The 18,732-nt window shown below is 38.5% G+C and overlaps 1 protein-coding gene across 15 annotated transcripts in view; it reads left to right on the forward strand.

Moving 5' to 3' along the window:
• RABGAP1L (RAB GTPase activating protein 1 like) overlaps positions 1–18,732 on the forward strand; it is a 705,589-nt gene that overhangs the window by 663,934 nt on the left and 22,923 nt on the right. For 12 of the 15 annotated variants that reach the window (XR_004351208.1, XR_004351209.1, XR_004351206.1 and 9 more), the window contains one exon: positions 8,967–9,059. Coding sequence is in view for 11 of the 15 variants with exons in the window: in XM_032641784.1 (XP_032497675.1) it covers positions 8,967–9,059 (93 nt within the window). In the remaining 4 variants the exon portion in view is untranslated. Of the gene's footprint in view, positions 1–8,966; positions 9,060–9,246; positions 12,221–13,713; positions 15,661–18,732 lie in introns of those variants that run through there. The other 3 variants (XM_032641800.1, XM_032641872.1, XM_032641863.1) reach the window with 2 other exon arrangements.

Below are 18,732 nucleotides of genomic sequence, written 5' to 3' on the forward strand. Positions count from 1 at the left end.
AGCCTGTTTAACCCCTAAATCACCCTACATATAATATTGAGAAGTAACTCTATTTTTTAAATAATTGTTCTTGAAGCGTATGGGTTTTCCCTTATTTCAAACTTGATTTTGTCCTTATATCCAAACTGCTTATATAATAGATTCTTGAAATATTTTAGAACATTAAAAATATGTTTTTCCTGAGACTCTTCCTAATCTTAACAAATTTATTCTCTCCTAAAGTTTATTTAATAATTGGTTGTTTGAAACTCAGGATGGGTATTCCCTTAGAAACCGATGATTATGTTCTCAGGCCAGTTCATGAAAGCCTCTCTAGCCTGTCTGTCACTCTTCCCTTTCCAGCACTTGATGTTTTCATCCAGTGGTTTTCAAATGGACAGTGTATTGCCTGAGGAGCAGGCAATTTATAAAAATAGAGGTGCCTGACCATACCTCAGACCTTTTGAATTAGAATCTTGAGGTGAACGTGCTAGATCCGTCCCAGCAGGAGCAACAGCAGGCTCGAAATCCTGAGACAGGACAGAGTAGGATGCGTCAAAGGAACTGAAAGAAGTCCAGTGTGGCTGGAGTAGAGACTGGTCGTCTCTAAACTCTTTTGATCGTGCATTCCTGTCAGTAAAAGGAATTTAAGCATATATCTCCAGTATATGAATATTCATTTAAAAGTAAATTATGTACATGTACTTTGATAAAATAGGCACAAGTATAGACATTTTTAAAAGTTGAGGTTAGGGGCTTCCCTGGTGGCGCAGTGGTTGAGAGTCCGCCTGCTGATGCAGGGAACACGGGTTCGTGTCCCGGTCCGGGAAGATCCCACATGCCGCTGAGCGGCTGGGCCCGTGAGCCATGGCCGCTGGGCCTGCGCATCCGGAGCCTGTGCTCCGCATCGGGAGAGGCCACAACAGTGAGAGGCCCGTGTACCACAAAAAAAAAAAAAAGTTGAGGTTGAAAAAAAGAAGTAGAACTGAAATTTTTAATAATTGCCTTTTGCCTTTTCCATGTTTTGGATCCTTTTATGTACCCCTTGGGATGGGTGAACCCCACTTTTGTGAAATATAGGCATAGAAAGTGAGGGAGAGAGGTAGATAGAGACCAGATCCTATAGCACCAGCAGAACTATGTCAAGTATTTTTCTCTTTATCCTAAGCACAAGAGGCAATTGAAAAATTTAGGAAAGGGAATGACATCAGATTTGCATCCTGAAAAAAAAGTTGACTTTGGGAGTAGAGCAAGCATGGACACAGGGAGACCAGCTTGGAGGTTATTGCAGTGGTGAGAGGTGATTATGACTTGAACTAGGGCAGTGCCAGTGAGGTTCAAAAGAAGAAGACATGCTAGAGATATATTTGGAGGCATACACTATAGAATCTAGTGACTTACTTCATGATCACTGATGGGGGGAGAGGTCAAAGGTGACTGCTGGGTTTCTGGCTTGAGCATCTGGATGAAGATGAACCATGGAAGAGTGAGTTGGGAGGTAGGGAGTGGGTTGTGTCTCCAGGTTGCAAATAATCTCAAATGTGAAACATCCAAAAGATAATATGAAATTTGCAGTTAATTATGTAGGTTGAGCTCAGTAGAAGTCTTGGGCTGGGAACTGTAAATTTAGGAGTTGTCAAAACATAGATAATAAAGAAATTACTCTACCTCCAGATATTGTTTATTGATAGGAAAGCTCTAGAGCAGAAGTGCCAAGGAGTTCCATAAAAATAGCATACGAGATGAGATTTATAGGCCTGGAGATGAGAAATTAGAAATGAACAGATAAGCAGTTTCTATAAAATGCAAGTGTCTCTTAAAGTTGCTACAGCATTGGGACCAGACAGCTTATATTACAACATGGTAAAGAAAGTAGAAATCAATATTTCAGAAGCTTTCATAGATACTTTGATGAGCACACTACATTGAGGAGTGAGCCGTGAATGCCGGAAAGTGACTCACTTCATACAATTATTCATGAATGAGGACAGGAACCTGTCACAGGTGTGTGCACCATTAGGCTTGAGTAATTGGGAAAACTGAGCATGTCCAATGAAATGAAAGGAAGTGCAGCACTGTGGACTAATGTGTGGATTCAGGAAAAGAATGCCTAGCAATTTGATGTCTATAAGCCTTGGGAGTTTTGTTAGAGTTACAGCAAGAGATAAATACTTTTCTTGTTCTCACTCCCTTAAACCATTGTATTCCTTAAGTATTGGAATATCACTAATATTGCCAGAGGCTCAGGGTCGTGTGAAATGGGTGAAAGGGGGTCAAAAGGTACAAACTTTAAATAAATCATGGGGATGTAATGTACCGCATGGTGACTATAGTTAATAATACTGTATTGCATATTTGAAAGTTACTAAGAGAGTAGATCCTAAAAGTTCTCATCACAAGACAAAAAATATGTAACAATGGAGATGGATGTTAACTAGACTGACTGTGGTGATCATTTTGCAATATATACGAACATCAAATCATTAGGTTGTACATCTGAAACTGATGTAATGTCATAAGTCAGTTATACCTCAATAAAAAAGAACACAATGAATAATCATTTATAGGCTTTTATGTTCTCTGAAGGTTTTTCCCCCAGTACCCTGGGGTAAAATCAACTCTGTTCCCCTCCTCCTAATGCTAAAAGCTCTCAAAGAGTCAGAATAGCTTCTTTTGCTGAATACCATGCAGAGGGTTAAGTGAAGCCTATAAGGACGTGCTCCCTCTTCTTAGATGTCTTCTCCTTTTGATTTCTTCCCATCTATTTCATTCCAAGTCCTTTGGGCTTCTGCAAACTGACTTAGAATTTTCGGTTCCCACTGATCCACCTTCTGTCCACAGATCTTGGTAGGTCTTCACGGAAGTGGCTCTGAATTAAAAACTCTCAGCCTGGGCTTCCCTGGTGGCACAGTGGTTAAGAACCCGCCTGCCAATGCAGGGGACACAGGTTCGAGCCCTGGTCCGGGAAGATCCCACATGCCGCGGAGCAACTGGGCCCATGCACCATGACTACTGAGCCTGCACTCTAGAGCCCGCGAGCCACAACTACTGAGCCCGCGTGCCACAACTACTGAAGCCCGCGCACCTAGAGCCTGTGCTCCGCAACCAGAGAAGCCACTGCAATGAGAAGCCCACGCACCACAACAGAGTAGCCCCTGCTCGACACAACTAGGGGAAGCCCACACACAGCAATGAAGACCCAATACGGCCAAAAAAACCCCAAAACTCTCAGCCTGCGCCCCTACCCCCCATCACCAAGAAATGTGGAACTATGCTACTTACCTATTTTTTCTGTGTCCAGTGATTAATACATTAAATTGGGATCATTGTTGTTTATCCTAAGAAATTACCTGAAGTAAGAGCAGTATGTAATGGTTAATACCTTCGTCCTGTTCATTTTTTAGGCACTCAGACCTCTGACCATCAGGAAAATATTGACTAGATCTTATCAGCCTTTTTCAAAACTTATGATTTACTTTGCCAGCGTTTGCATCTATCACTAAATATTTTTATGTTGTTTATTTCTGAAATAGAGAAGCAGATTCATCAAGCCCTGAAATAGCTCTTACAAGTGACTGGCCCCCTGTTAAAATTTAGCACAGGGAAATACAGCATTATTTAATCAGGCAAGGGAGTCTACATGAACAGTCATAATGAAAATCCTCCCCCACTGAGGCGCTCCCCTCCACCCCAACAAATTTCCTCTTGATCCCCCTTGTACCTTTTATGAACATCTGCTATTGCACTTATAAAACTATATATGGTAATTAGACACATAATCGGCGCTGTGTCTAGACTGTCAACTTCTTGAGGAGATTTGCCTTAAACATCTGGTCGCAGGCAGTAGATCCGGGTGGTTGAAGAGGGCAGATTCTGGAGGTAGACTGCCTGGATCCCATTTCTGACTCTTTATTTACCAGCTGTGTATGATCTTGGGCAAGTTATCTTTCTTCAGTTTTCTTATTTGTAAAATCCAAATAATACTTCACAGTGTTGTTGTTAGGCTTAAATATAGACTTCTCTAAATTATAGCTTTAAAACTGTTAGGAAATTCTTTGACGTGGAGTCATTTCATGTTTTTCTTTTTCTTTTTCTTTTTTTTTTTTTTTCATGTTTTTCTTAATGCCGATTACTGCTGATCAAAAGCAGAGCGTCCCTTGTGAATGCAGTGCTGAAAACATCGCATGCTGGCCAGGCCTCCTTTGTCTTCATTGCTAATTTTTTTTTTTTTTTTTTAATTGGTTTGGTTTTAGTTTTGGCTGTGTTGGGTCTTCGCTGCTGTGCGCGGGCTTTCTCTGGTTGCAGCGAGTGGGGACTACTCTCTGTTGCAGTGCACAGGCTTCTCATTGTCGTGGCTTCTCTTGTTGCGGAGCATGGGCTCTAGGCGCGCAGGCTTCAGTAGTTGTGGCACAAGGACTCAGTAGTTGTGGCTTGCGGGCTCTTGAGCGCAGGTTCAGTAGTTGTGGCGCATGGGCTTAGTTGCTCTGCGGCACGCGGGATCTTCCCGGACCAGGGCTCGAACCCGTGTCCCTTGCATTGGCAGGCGGATTCTTAACCACTGCGCCACCAGGGCAGTCCTTCATTGATAATTTTTAGCACAGTGGTTTTTAGTACGAATTCCACTTCCCAAGCATCAACCCTTCATACCTCCCATCCCCCAATGCCCTCCCCTTTCTGTTTGGAAAGGTGTGTGTGAGTCCTAGGTGTCACAATGACTGGAGGGCGTGACTGGCATCTAATAGGTGATATGTCAAACGGGCCTGGGATGCTAGAGGCTCAGAAATGGGAAGTGGGGTCTAACACAACCAAAAATTATTCCACCCGAAATGCCAGGAGTTCCCCCACCTTGAGAAACACTCGCGGCTCCTAGATTCTTTTATCTAGTTAAATTCAAAACCAACTTTTCACAAAATTGAAATACTATTTTCATAAGATCAGCATATGCCAACAATCATTCCATATATACTGCAGAGTTTAGATCAGGTTGAAATTCTCCACACACGTGTTCTGCTACATTGTGTCATTTCCCTCTTTTCTCTGTATAAATTTTCCTTAAGTTACTATAATAGGTGTATTCCAAATTTGTAACTTAAGGGTTCTGTTACTCCATTAATTACTACCCAAAGTTTAGGATTTATTGTTTTAAAGCACCTGAACTCCTTTAATGTATAAAAATCACATTTGATAAGCAGGAAACCTAACCAAATACATATACATAAGAGAAGTATGTTTTATTAGAAATAACTAATGCACATGAAATTCAAGTATTTATAAGGAGTATTCAGAATAACATAATAAAAGTAAAAAATATGAAATAAAGTAACTCAGGTGGATATGGTTACTGAGATAAAGATTATTAAGACAAATTCATCTAAAATTAATTGGTATACTTGTATGTATATATATATTTATTCTATCAGAGTCGTATAAAAACAGGAAGTACGTGCTTTAAATGAAAAGAAGAGAGAGAGCATGGGAAACGAAGAATGTTGAGCATACGTTAGTCACCCCTTATCTGTGGTTTCGCTTTCTGAGGTTTCAGTTACCCTCAGTCAACTGCAGTCTGAAAATATTAAATGGAAAATTCCAGAAGTGAACAATTCATAAGTTTTAAATTTTGAGCAGTTCTGAGTAGGGTTATGAGATCTTACGCTATCCTACCCCAGTTCGCCCAGGATGGGAATCATCCCTTTGTCCATCGTATCCACTCTGTGTACACTACCTGCCCAGGAGTCACTTAGCCACCCCAGTTATCAGATCAACTGTCGTGGTATCACAGTGCTTGTGTTCAAGTAACCCTTTTATTACAGCATGTTATCTATATTATTATTAGTTACTGTTAATCTCTTACTGTGCCTAATTTATAAATTAAACTATCATAGGTATGTGTGTATGTATAGGAAAAAATAGAGTGTATGTAGGTCTTGGTACTGTCTGCAGTTTCAGACATCCCCTGTGGATGAGAGAGAACTACTGTATTCTTATTCAGTCTTCCCCTCCTACATCTCCAACTGAGGCCTGCATGATTAACCTTTAGAAAGAGTAATGCAAATTAGTAATTACAGTCATCCCTTGGCATCCACAGGGAATTGGTTCCAGGACCCCCCCGCAAATACCAAACTCCACGGATACTTAAGTCCCTTATATATTGCATAGTACTTGCATATAACCTACGCAGATCCTCCCCTATTTTGTTCTGTTTTGTTTTGTTTTTGGCCACGCTGCAAGGCATGTGGGGTCTTAGTTCCTTGACCAAGGATCTAGCCATGTCCCCTGCAGTGGAAGCTCAGAGTCCTAACCACTAGACCACCAGGGAAGTCCCCTCTTCCCTATACATCTCATTCTTCAAGTACACACTTACATAAAATTTATTTAATTTAAGGGGAGAGATACCTATACTGCTCTTGAGATAGTAGGTTGTTTAAATTCTAATAATTCTTAATGACTTTATGTTTTTTTAATTAAAACTACATACTACAGAGGTTTTTAAAATTCCTTTCTTTGATAAGAAAAAATTCAAGCTCAATATTATATTACCTAAAATTAAATCAATTTTGTCCTGAAATATAGTTTTGAAAACTGTAACAGTCTGTTTTCTTTATCTCATAAACCACGGGAGTTTCATATCAGCTCTCCTTCCTCCTCCACCTTTTTTCCCCTTTTACTTTGTGCCAATCACAGGTGGATGCTCAATATCACCCCACAGCATAAGATAAATAAGCTTGGAAGGTTTCCTAGCAACATATTGTTCTGGGAACCTGCTCTGTTTCCCTGAACAAGATGAAGCCAAACATCCTAGAATCTCAGCCAGATGGGAAAGGATTAGCTTATTGAGGGGCGTTTCATGCTTTTTTTTTAAATTTCACTTTGAAATGAACCTCTTAACATAACAAGATTGACTTTTAAAAGGACACTCTTTTACATATTAAAAAAAAATCCTCAGTAATAGTTCCAATTTTAAAAATACAGTTTTAGAAGAAATTCTCTAGAGACAAGCTTGTAACATGTAATTCACTTATTGCTGAATGGATCCGTTTTAGAACTATGCGGAAAATACTTCCACATAAGACTGATGTTCAGCCTGATACCCAGTGGTACCAGTATTCAGCTACAAAAATATTAACATATTGTACTTCCTTCTCATTTTGTGTTAAGTGGCTGCTGGAGTAGGCTCCCTCCTCACAATGCCTCTACACAAATCCTCTCACTTCTCCCTTGACCCCTCCTTCTAGAGATCCACAGGAAACCCCTGTCACTGCTTAAAACTCTGGGACTTCTTCCCTTTTCTCCTCAGCTCCAGGGCTACTTCAGTGCCAGTGATTTGCCACTTGGTCTTGAGAGTCTGGTTTTGGTTTTCAGAGTATATGATTAATACAGAGAAAAGAAAACTAGAGGAAATTGCCCCTCTCAAAGTCAAGAAAAATAACGTGGTTGCTGTTTTGTTAGCACTTGATCATGTATATTTTCCTTGTTGTTTATCGATGATCTTGAGGCCACACAGTTGGCAGGTGGTGTTTTTCTTTCTCTTGCACTCTCGTTGGTCACAGCATACTGTTAAAGGTCTCTGGAGATGGAGTAGTAAAGGGTTAGAGTTTCTCATGCCAATATTCAGCAGTGGTTTTGCAATTCAGTGACATGCTGGAAAATGTTCTTTCTTCTAGTCTCATTGGGTAGGCGGTTCCCCATCAGCCAGGTGAATACTGTCATCATGTGGTAATTGAATGATTTACACTACCTGACAGGTTTGGACTGTGTGCAACTTCCCAGTTGTGGTGAGAAGCAGATAATTCCAGTACTCACAGTGCTCCTGGATGGGAAGAACAAAGTAATTAGAATAAGCTGGGGAATGACACCTGGTGTCTTTGCGTTTTATTTAACAAATTCTGTGGCCAGATTTAAGAGAATTGAAACTATCCCCATCCCAGAAAACCATAAGATAATTTTAATTTTATTTTCATTGGTGCTTTCCATTCTCTCTTGCTCTCTCTCTCTCACATGCTTACATGTTTTCTAAATACCATGTTTTGAAGTCGACAAGAAACAATCTGTTGAGGGCCTCCTAGGGGCCAATTACATTGGTAGGCATCATAATGGATGCTGAGGGGCATCAGTACATGGTCTTTGCCTTCACTGAGTCCCCAGTAATTAGCCAAATAATGCACTGATCTTTTTAAAAATTTCGATAAATTTATTCTTCATTTCAAGTCATTTATGTTAGGACCTAAACGTTAAGGAAAGATTTTGATGTCTAAAGGAATTATATAATTTTGATTGTCCAAGAAAAGCCTAAGAGTAGACTTAGTCTGTTATGTATAACATGTAATAGATTAAAATGGATTTTTTTGAATATTTCCTGAAAACACAGTTTTAAAAAATTCAATGAACCAGGCATTATTTTAGATACTTTGTCATTTAATTCTCCTGACACCATTATGAAATAGAAATTTGCCTACCAATTTTAGAATCTGTTTTCTCTCTGATATATTATTAGCTCCATTAAATTTTTTGTGTGTTGCTCAATATTTTATTTTTATAAAATAATAATTCTCACTTTTAACATGTTGGGAGAGTGAATTTTACTTAAAGAAAGTTAGTTAACAGAATTAACACCACTGTTAAATACATTAACAAGAAAAAGTGATGCTATATCAGCAATGTTGCAGAACAGACTACAGCGCATTTTGGTAAATAAAGTTTTATTGGAACACAGCCATACTCATTTGTTTGTTTATTACCCATGGCAGCTTTTGTGCAATAGCAACAGTGGAATTGTGACCTAGATTGTGTGGCCCGCAAAGCCTAAAATATATGCTATCTGGACCTTTACAGAAAAAGTTTGCAGACCCTGTTCTAGAATCTAGATTTTCCCCCTACATTGAGTCTGGGGCGCTCCTTTAGAATGCCAGAGACTTCATTGGGAAACACATCAGAAAATGGTTTCCTAAATGATCTCCTTGACTAACATGATTGTCCTCTAATCCCTGCAGGTACCGACCAAGAAGCTAAAGAAATATGAGAAAGAATACCAGGCAATGCGAGAGAGTCAGCTGCAGCAGGAAGACCCAATGGATAGATACAAGGTATGGGAGACAGGGGTCGCCTGTCAGAGCCAAGTGCCTTCTTTCCCCTAAAGTAGCAGCTGTGGAAAGTTTGTTCCCTCTGTTCCTTCTTGGTTGATGTAGACTCTCTGACCATGCTCAATGTCCAGGTATGTTTTCATCTCAGGAGACTCCTGAGTGGCCAACCATAATATTTCTTTTCTTTCAGTTTGTATATTTGTAGGTAACTTCACCCGTTGCATTTATACTGGGAGTCTTCATAAGAAGCTGAGAGAAAGAGAGGGAAAAAGAAAGAGAGAAAGTGGCTATCGACTACTTTCAAAAATGAGAAAAAAGGAAAATGGCAAAGTACGGTTTTAGCTGTGCACAGTCACATCCACAAAGACTTTTAGAAGGCGAACTGCTCCAAGACTGGCACAAGAATGTTTCAGACTTACCTCTGTCTGTAGCCAATGTTCAAAATACAAACTCACTCGAAAGGAAAAATAAAAACCACAAAGCTATACTGAGCACAGTCATGGTGTTTGTTGCAACATTTATTTCCACAAACAAATTTATGAGTAACAGTGACATTTCATTACAGTATGCAGTTCAAGAATCAAGATGATTTCAGTTTAATATCGTAGTTAATTGTAGTATTTTAAAAAATGGGAGCCAGTCATAAAGATCTCCTCAATGGTAATTAGCAACAGTGTTTCCATGATACAATGTTGGGGAAGTACTGATTTCAAACTTATTTTTTTTCCAACGGAAAAATTCGTGTCTCTCTTCAACATGTTTTAATTCTCCAGATCACTACAGATACAGAATGATTCCCTCCCTCTCCACATCAGTACATTAGGACAAGAGAATATTGTATTCATACATTGAGCACCAGCAATGCCAAAAAGTACTGCAATGACATTATTAATTAAACCACCCACTGTGGGATGACTTCTGCTTGTATAACTAGAGTTGCCTCCATGTGGTCAGAAAGCTGGACACAGGCAGCTGCAGTTACACAGTATATCTCATCTCCGTTGCTGAATTGAATAGCATTGGAGGTTCACATAGGGGAATGGTGGAAGGAGTGTATGGATTTTGTAGTCAGATCTGAGTTAAAAACCTGAATTTCTGGAAAAGGAGACAGAATTTGGAGTCCAAGTTGGGGGTTTTAATCCCTATGCCGTTGTTCAGCATCTTGGACTAATTATTGAGCCTCTTCCTCATCTGTAAAACATAGTATACACATTTCCTTGAAAGATTGTTGTGAGGATGAGGGATTTTATATGTTAAGTACCCAGCACATAGTTGGTGTTCAATAAATGGTTGTGATTAGCCTTATTAGGTCCACTGCCTCTAATTACCCAGTTATTACTAGAATAATATCACCTTATTTGTGTCTGCTCCACCAGTCCCTTGATTATCTTTCTCCTGTTTCTCTCGAGTATTGCTACCTAATAATCTAACATCAGTGTGTTACTGCCCTTGTTTATAAAACCAGCTGATAATAAAATCCCACATATTGCTATGGCAGATAACTATTACCATATAAGGTGCTCATAGATAAAGTTGGAAGTTAATTTCCACCCCTCAGTAAAACCAGTTTTAATGCAGCTTATGTAGCATTGCTGCTTTAGAAAGGCTTGAAGTAGTAATTATAAAATATTATTAAGGATCCAAAGTGAAGCTCTCCTACTGCTTGCATCATTCTAATTTTCTTATTGCTGCCATTGTTATGAGTAAAACCTAGGAAGGATACTTGAAAATAGAAGAGAGGGAAATGAAAGACTAAAATGGTGTATTTAAAATCAGCCTGGAACTGAACTTATTATTTCTTATATCCTTTTTGTGTCAAAGCAGCTATGTATAAATAAATAGTACAATGCATATTATTTCTTAAAAAGTAATTATCACACATATACTATTGATGTGTACAGTTTTTACTGAAGGGTCAAAGTAGAATTAAACTTATTTTTGGTCTTTGTTTTGCAAACAGGTACTACTTTTAAGCTTGAATGCTCTTTTTATGCATATCAGACACCCTCTATAGCTATTTCTTTTGTGTTATTGTAATAGCTTGTCAATACATCATCCAACTAATGTTTCTATACACTTTTTTTTTTTTTTTTTTTTTTTTTGCGGTACGCGGGCCTCTCACTGTTGTGGCCTCTCCCGTTGCGGAGCACAGGCTCTGGATGCAGGCTCAGCGGCCATGGCTCACGGGCCCAGCCGCTCCGCGGTATGTGGGATCTTCCCAGACCAGGGCACGAACCCGCGTCCCCTGCATCTGCAGGCAGACTCTCAACCACTGCGCCACCACGGAAGTCCCACTTTTAATAATGTCTAGAAATTTGTACTGGAGATAAACTTGGTAAAGTTATAGTCCTCACATTATAATTACATTTTCAAGGTGACACTTGACAACATAGTGTCCAACCATCAACAGATTTGTTCTTTCAGATATTCACTATCTAGTTTAAGAAGCTAATTACAGTTGTATTCATTAAAGTAGGAAGGTGTCTTAGGAGATACATTTTAGCAACTTATAAATTTAATCCTGTCAAGAATAAGATCTGTGCCCTGGGAATAAGCACTTTATAACTCATAGTTCTTGGACTGGGAACCCCAAAATTCTCAAGAATAACTTGGGAAGATCTTTGAAGGCATTGAGTCAGAACTTATACCAGTTCACTGACAACCCCTCCTCAACCGTTAGGATCCATAGTGTTTAAAATGACTTGTTTATCCTCTAGCTTGCCATACGGCAAGGGAGTTAGGAAGATTGTGTCAGTTAAAAAAAAAAAAAAGAAGGCCAGAAATGTCATACCTTAAGATATTCCAAGAGATTTTTTCAGCTTTATACTGTTTTTCTTGGGCATGGTAGGGTACAAAAAGAGGATAGCTCTCAGTAGTCACATTCTTGCTGTAGCTATCTAAACATGTGTTTTGTGTCTATTTTTATGATATATGCAAACATCTACTTCTGAGGTTATGTCACTGTGCTCACCTGTATCTAACACTTGATGAAATGGTGTTGGTATAAATTTAAATTTTGGAACCCTAAGCACAATGAAAATGTTCTGGAATTTGATCGTGGTGACAGTTGTACAACTTTGAGAATGTAGTAAAACCACTAATTTGTATATTTTAAAAAGATGAATTTTATGGTATGTGAATTATATCTCAAAAGAAAAAAAAAATCCAAGCAAGATGTCTGAAGAGAATTGGCATCTGCCTGCCATCTTTTTTTCGTAAACCTCAATCACACCAGAGGTACCTGTGCACAAGCCATACTTGTGGGAGGGAGACCTCCTGTCAGAACTGGAGCTAATCAATGACTATAGATCTTATGTGTACTTATATTTATAAGGCAAAGGCCAACATAAGTGGGTGATGCATTCATTTTTATGTATATATACATACGTGTGTATATATATATGTAGTATATACGCATACATATATACATGCACACAGACATAAACATATAAATAGATAATGCATATATATATATATACATACACTGCCTGTGCTACCTGGTGTTGACATCAGTTTGTATTTGAAACCAGTGAGCTCTATAATGACTGCTTATAGCCTTTGGTGTACTCTTTCTGTTTATCTTCCTGACTAGATTCCAAGACACAGAAAGGAAACTTTATGGGAAGAAGAATATACAGTATTTATTCTAAGCCTCTTTTATTGTCCTTCTTAAGTTTGACCTGGCCCGATTTGTATAGTGGTATTTATCTGCTCTGATATTTTGGTTTGTAAATTTATTTATAGATTTCAAGTGAAGTGAAATGCAGGATGAAGGTTTGTCTGTAGAAGTACATCATGTATACTTTTATCTTCATACAAATCCCCAGAAAACAAACGTTCATGGATATGTGCAGCTGTTTTAGTCATTTTAAAAATTAGTAGCCAAGCCCCTAAAAAGCAGCTATCAACTTCAGAAATTAAAATATCATTTGCTATTTTAAGGTGATGAATTGTTTTCATTTGGGGGAAGTTAGTTTTCTAATGATGTAATCTATTGATGGCAATTTTAGAGAACTACAGTCTTCATCTGTCTTTAGAAGATGACATGCTTTTCTTGTTTAATTAAAGAACTACTTGTACAAATGTGGGTTAAGCCTTCAAAAAGCACAGCTAATTAATTAAATTCAGTGAATCTCCCAACGTGTAATGAAGGTTATGTTATTACCTGTTCTAGATGGGCAAATCCTAGAAAGAATCAGGAATGCTTAAACTCTCTTGGGTTTGGGGGACAGTATTATAAATACATAATTTCTAATTGAAGAATCTTATCTATGTTCAGTATAATTAAATCTAGAATGTTTAACGTCTTTCTTGAGGTTAGACATAGTACATTTTTTATCAAAATGTAATTCAAATAGAAAGAAAATGATTCCTGTAAGTTCACAGAAGGTTTTTCTTGCCCATACTAATTTTTGTAGAGCAGTCATCCCTGCATGTGATTTAAAATTAAGCTATTTAATTATAAATAGTACAAACAGTACAAACAAAATTTTCTAAATAAAGCTTAACTTGTAGTATTTGCTATCCTTACATATCTAAGGAAATAATTTAGAACAATTGTCACATTTTGTTTTTAACTTGATAAGTGAAGAAGTTTATGCTAAACATACGTGGAAAAAGAAGACCCCCACCTTTTTTTTTTTTTTTTTTTTACTGTATTGGACCCTTCCTTACTCAGAGAAGTCAAGATAAGTGAATCCATCTTTGAAAAGTATTTTTCTTCCAATGAAAATAAACTTCTTATTTTTCACATCAGAGATATTGCTGGCTTTTGGAAATATTTGTTATGAAATCATGTGCTTTTAATGAACAGTGATAGTCAAGAGGATGATTTCTATCTGCCTCTGACAACTTAACGATAAACTTCAAAAGGCTGCCACTCTTTCCTTTTGCACGTGGGTAACTCGATGAACTCACTGTTATAGGATTGTGGAGAAGGCAAGCCTAAGTTCTCTTGATGCTTCTCGAGCCACTTAGCTAAGAAGGAGCAGGTGGTTTCTGATGATGCTTGTCTGCTGATTGAGTTATACTTAACAGGAGAGGCATAAATGTTATGCATATTAAGAATCTCTTGGTATATTTATCAATGATCTTCAGAATTCTCCAAAAATTTTCTTCAGTTTTTAGTATGTCTTGTTTCCTGTTAAAGGAGTCTGACGGAGAAAATTACATCACACTCCTATGTTTCTACGTCATCTGTAACCCATTTGCTTTTCAAAAATTTGATTTGTATGCTAGAGTAGTACAGGGATTTGCAAACCATACGGCCGGTGGGCCAAATCTGGCCCACTGCCTGTTTTTGTAAATAAAGTTTTATTGGAACACAGCCACATGCTTATTATCTATAACTGCTTTTGCACAACAATGATGGAGTTGAGTAGCTGCAACAAAGACCATATGGCCTGCAAAGCCTAAAATATTTACTGTCTGGGCATTTACATTAAAAGTTTGCTGACCCCTATGCTAAAGAGTAATCTAAGATTGTTTTTAAGTGCTATGAGAAATGCAGTCTCGTTTGCCAACTGCCAGTTAGTTCGTACTGACAAGATTTTCTCTTTAGTTTGGCATTTAAAATTGTTTAAATTTCCACCAGAAAGATAAAACTGGATATGCTGGGTAAAGTAGGAGCATAAAATGATTTGAGACATCCAGATTTTCTTTCTCAAATTTCATCTACAGATAATGTAGACATTTAAACAGTTCATCTATAGGCATTTGTCTTTGAATGTCAAAAACCTGTTTGATGAAATTTGAAGATGATGACTGTCAACTGTTTTGAAAGAGGCATCCAGAAGAAAAGATGTGAGAGTTGAGTGTGTTGTTGCTAATAAAATTACACTGGGTCTTTTAGGAAAATATTTTCTCCTGACCCTTAAATGTCTTTAAAAGTCTGTGCCAAGAATTCATTATAGCAGCAGACAGCACACCCAAAATACTGAGCTAGAGTCATAAAGCTGCCTCCTGCCCCATCATTTTTTCCTTTAAGGCTGAGTTTATTTTCTTCTGATTGCCAGTTCACATTTCTCTGGTTTCTCATCTTGGAAAAAATCACATTCACCATTCCTTATACTGCTTCACCCAAACTCCAACCCCCAGACACAGAGAGCTGAGATCCATTTTTCTTTTGCATTCCCCTGCCCAGCAATTTCATTCTGTTGCCTGAAGATGAAATATTTTGCAATGTTTCTGACTTTGTCACATAAGGAAGTTCCTTCCACCCAGCTCTAATAACAGTGTAAACAACTCACACCGTAGTTGCAAATAGTTCCACAGACAGCGTTTTCATCAGTCATGCAAACTGCAAATAACAGCGTGGAGAGGGCGGAGTTTAGTGTATCAGTCTTCCTGAGTTGAGACTTTGCCCATTGGCTGCCTCAAGTATACTTTCTTGCATCAAATGTTAGCTGTCCTGGAGAGAACTTAGAGTAAATGACACTCTAAGGAAAAACAGAAGAGCAAAATAGCATTAACAAGCGTCTGTTTTTGTTATTGCCATTTCCTAATTGTATTAGTAGGTGTGCAATTTCATTGGATATTCTTTTTTTTTTCAATTGTCTTTGTACCTATGATTGAAAACGGTAGTTGGTCTATGGCTTTTCAGGAGGTAAGTTTTTTGTCTATGTATGTCTGTAATATCAGCGTCTGTCTCTCTGAAAAATGCAGTATCCTCCTCCCCAAAGTTACTAACCCAACTTTCCCAGCTGCACATCTCCTATGCAAGAGGGGAGGGAACTAATGAGGAAAGTTGTTGTCTGCTGTTTGTTCGAATGTTGTTAATTGTGTGACATGGAGGAGGTTTCAAACAGTGTGCTGTGAATTTTAAGGGTTATGTAAGCATTGTCTCCTGTAGCCTTTTCCGAAAGGCAAGGGAAGCGATTTGCCTGTGTTGTTTATGGGCTCTGAACGTTCAGCACATCCGCTTGTGCAGACTTACGGCATGTGAGTATCTCTGCACTGGCTGAGGTTATGGGGCCACTTCACGTCTTTCTCGGGTGGGCCGTCCTTGCCAACATTTCAGAACGAACCAAGCAAGATTCCAACCTTTCCCAAAGCTAAACTGTCTTCTTTATTCTAGTATAAAGGCAGACTTTTTCTTCAGTCAGTTCTAAAAACAGTTTTGGCTCCCTGGGAAAGGCTGGAAAAGACAGCCAAGTCATGTTGTCTCTCTTTAACCCTTGGTAAGCGTGGGCGGGTTCTTCTTCATAGAAAATCTCCACCTTGCCCCGCCCCCAGGTTCATACTTTGGAGGACGATACTGCATTTTTGGCCCCAGAGCTTGCTTTCCCACGTGTCTGAGTGCAGAGCAGGAGTTGCACACTTCCCACTGTGCTGCTTGCTTTGCACACACTGAACTGAAGCTTCTTGCTAGAGCAAAAGCCACTAGGCTTGCCCCCTAGGCTATTTTGCTTTTTAGGGACCCTCAGACACACCTAATTTCTCCCCAGTCTTCCCCTATCCACCCCACCCCCTTAGCTATGTGTCTGCGAGGAAAGGTTTGAGTTGCGACAGTCATGGTAATGGGAAGTGACCAGTCAGGTTTCAACCAAGCTCACACCTCTTTCATATATAATATAAGATAACCCATCAGACATGTATCTCTAATCAGTAGTGAAGTAGCTCCTGGTGCAGTTTTTAAGTACTTTGAACAAAGTGCTTTTCCATAGCGTTGTATGACTTTACCTGGAGGTTATTTTAACTTGATTCTAAGCATATATCACTGTAACCTGAAAAACTGGTAGCTGCAACATTTTTCGCTTGTGCCAAATTAACGCAGTGTAAATAAGTAGTTGAGGGAGCTGTTTGCATCTTGGAGACTTAAGTACAACTTCAGTAAAAATAGGATACTTAGGAATAGGTATTCGAATAGTCTTATCACGGTCTCTTTTGAGGGGATTTATCAAGAAATGAGAAAAATCTCTTCCCTGTCTAAAGCAGTCTGCCTTGTGAAATATGGTATGATGAAACTGTGCTTGGTATTGCTCTTTGTTCCTGGCAAGGAGGAAATTTGTTGGAAAAGTTTTTGAACCATATTTTTTTAATCTGTTTCCAACAAGCATGTAAGTTGTTTCTGTAAAAAGGGGTAATAGTGTGATATATCAGGACGAAAGACTAATCTCTAGCCCCTGCTAGAATCTGGATGACTTCAGCAAAGATTGAAAGATTCAGCTGTAGACACCCTGGCTATTTTTATATTTTAGTTCCCACTTTTATTATGCTTCTATGGGAGGGTAGAACTTCTGTAGATTGAGGAGACAGACAGAATTTGATGAGTATAATTTGCCCCTACAAATATGTACACTGTCTTTTCAGGTATATCTTGGGAAAGGGTTCCTGGCAAGGCGTCCTTTTTTGTGAGGGGTTACATTGTATCTTGGTCACAGAGGAAGATCCATTAGGGTTTCACATAGAATATGAGCTTCTAATAGGAGAAGACTTTAAAAAAATTCTCATTTTGGCATTTTATCCTTTCCAATGGAACTGAACTTCTGAATTGCTTTTTATTTCTTAAACAACTTTTTAAACACGTGTATTGTATATTCATTGTAGACAACTTGGAAACATTTTAAAAGCACAAAAACAACAGTTAAAATAATCCACTACCCAGAGTTAATGTTATTTATGTTGTTATGAAAATGAGATTTTCCAGTTATTTCTTTTTTTCCCCTATAAAGTAGCATAAGCATTTCTCCTGTCATTAGAGAGATATTTTTTACTTATATTTTAACACTGTATGGAATTCTATCATTAATTTATTTAGAAGTATTTAGGATTTTTTTTTTCTTTTTTAGTAGATCTCTTTTTCAAAAATGTTTTGACTGTTCCCAACTGTTCCAGTCTACCTTTAACAAAGGAGAAGGGAGCAATTGACCCTGTTGGCTGGCTGTAGTCAAAGTGCACGTTTGTCCTTTGGCTTCTTTGCTGGCCCTGTTTTTGGATCCTCTACCTCCTTGAAAGTCTCAGCCTTTGCCCTTACCATCTGCTTCTTAGCCCTTTTTAAAAAACAAAAAGAAAAGAAAAAGAAATCAGGGCTCTTCTTTCCATATAACAAACTCCAGGTGGTTCTACAGAAGATAAAATTCACTCCCTGCCCCCCTCCCCGCCTTGCCTCCAGTATGGTCTGATAACTATCTTCCAGGGCATAGATTTGGCTTCTGGTTGTACACCACTGCTTTGTCTGAGTTTTTGCCATCCTTGCAGAAAACACCATTAGGAGTGTAAATCTGAAAAACAGGAAGGTCTTATCACATTGATGTTTTTCCTGTCAGCTCTCTTTTGAATCTTCCCTAACTGCTAACAATAGCAGAGACAGCACTTTTGATACTTTGGAAGGGAGGTCGCTAAATTGCTATTCAGAAAACAGAGTGAATGTACACAGTTCATAATGACTGGTGAGGGGGAGATCTTGCTTCATAAGAATTAGTGACTTGCTTTCTTCATCATATAACCGTTTCAAATTTTTTTCTAGGAGTTCAAGGGGCAAAAAACAACTCAGCAATTTATTTTACCCAGAACCTTTTAATCTGAAGTTTTTTAAAAAGGCAAAACAAACATTCAGAGACATTATCATAAGGACGGTTGCTCTTACTAACACAAAAATTGGCGTTCAGAAAAGTAAATACATTCATATCCAAGGAATGAAAATGTCAGTTGATAGCAAAACAAATCCAAACCGTGT

This window comes from Phocoena sinus, chromosome 1 (assembly GCF_008692025.1).
Source record: "Phocoena sinus isolate mPhoSin1 chromosome 1, mPhoSin1.pri, whole genome shotgun sequence".
In the NCBI taxonomy this organism is placed as follows: Eukaryota; Metazoa; Chordata; class Mammalia; order Artiodactyla; family Phocoenidae; genus Phocoena; species Phocoena sinus.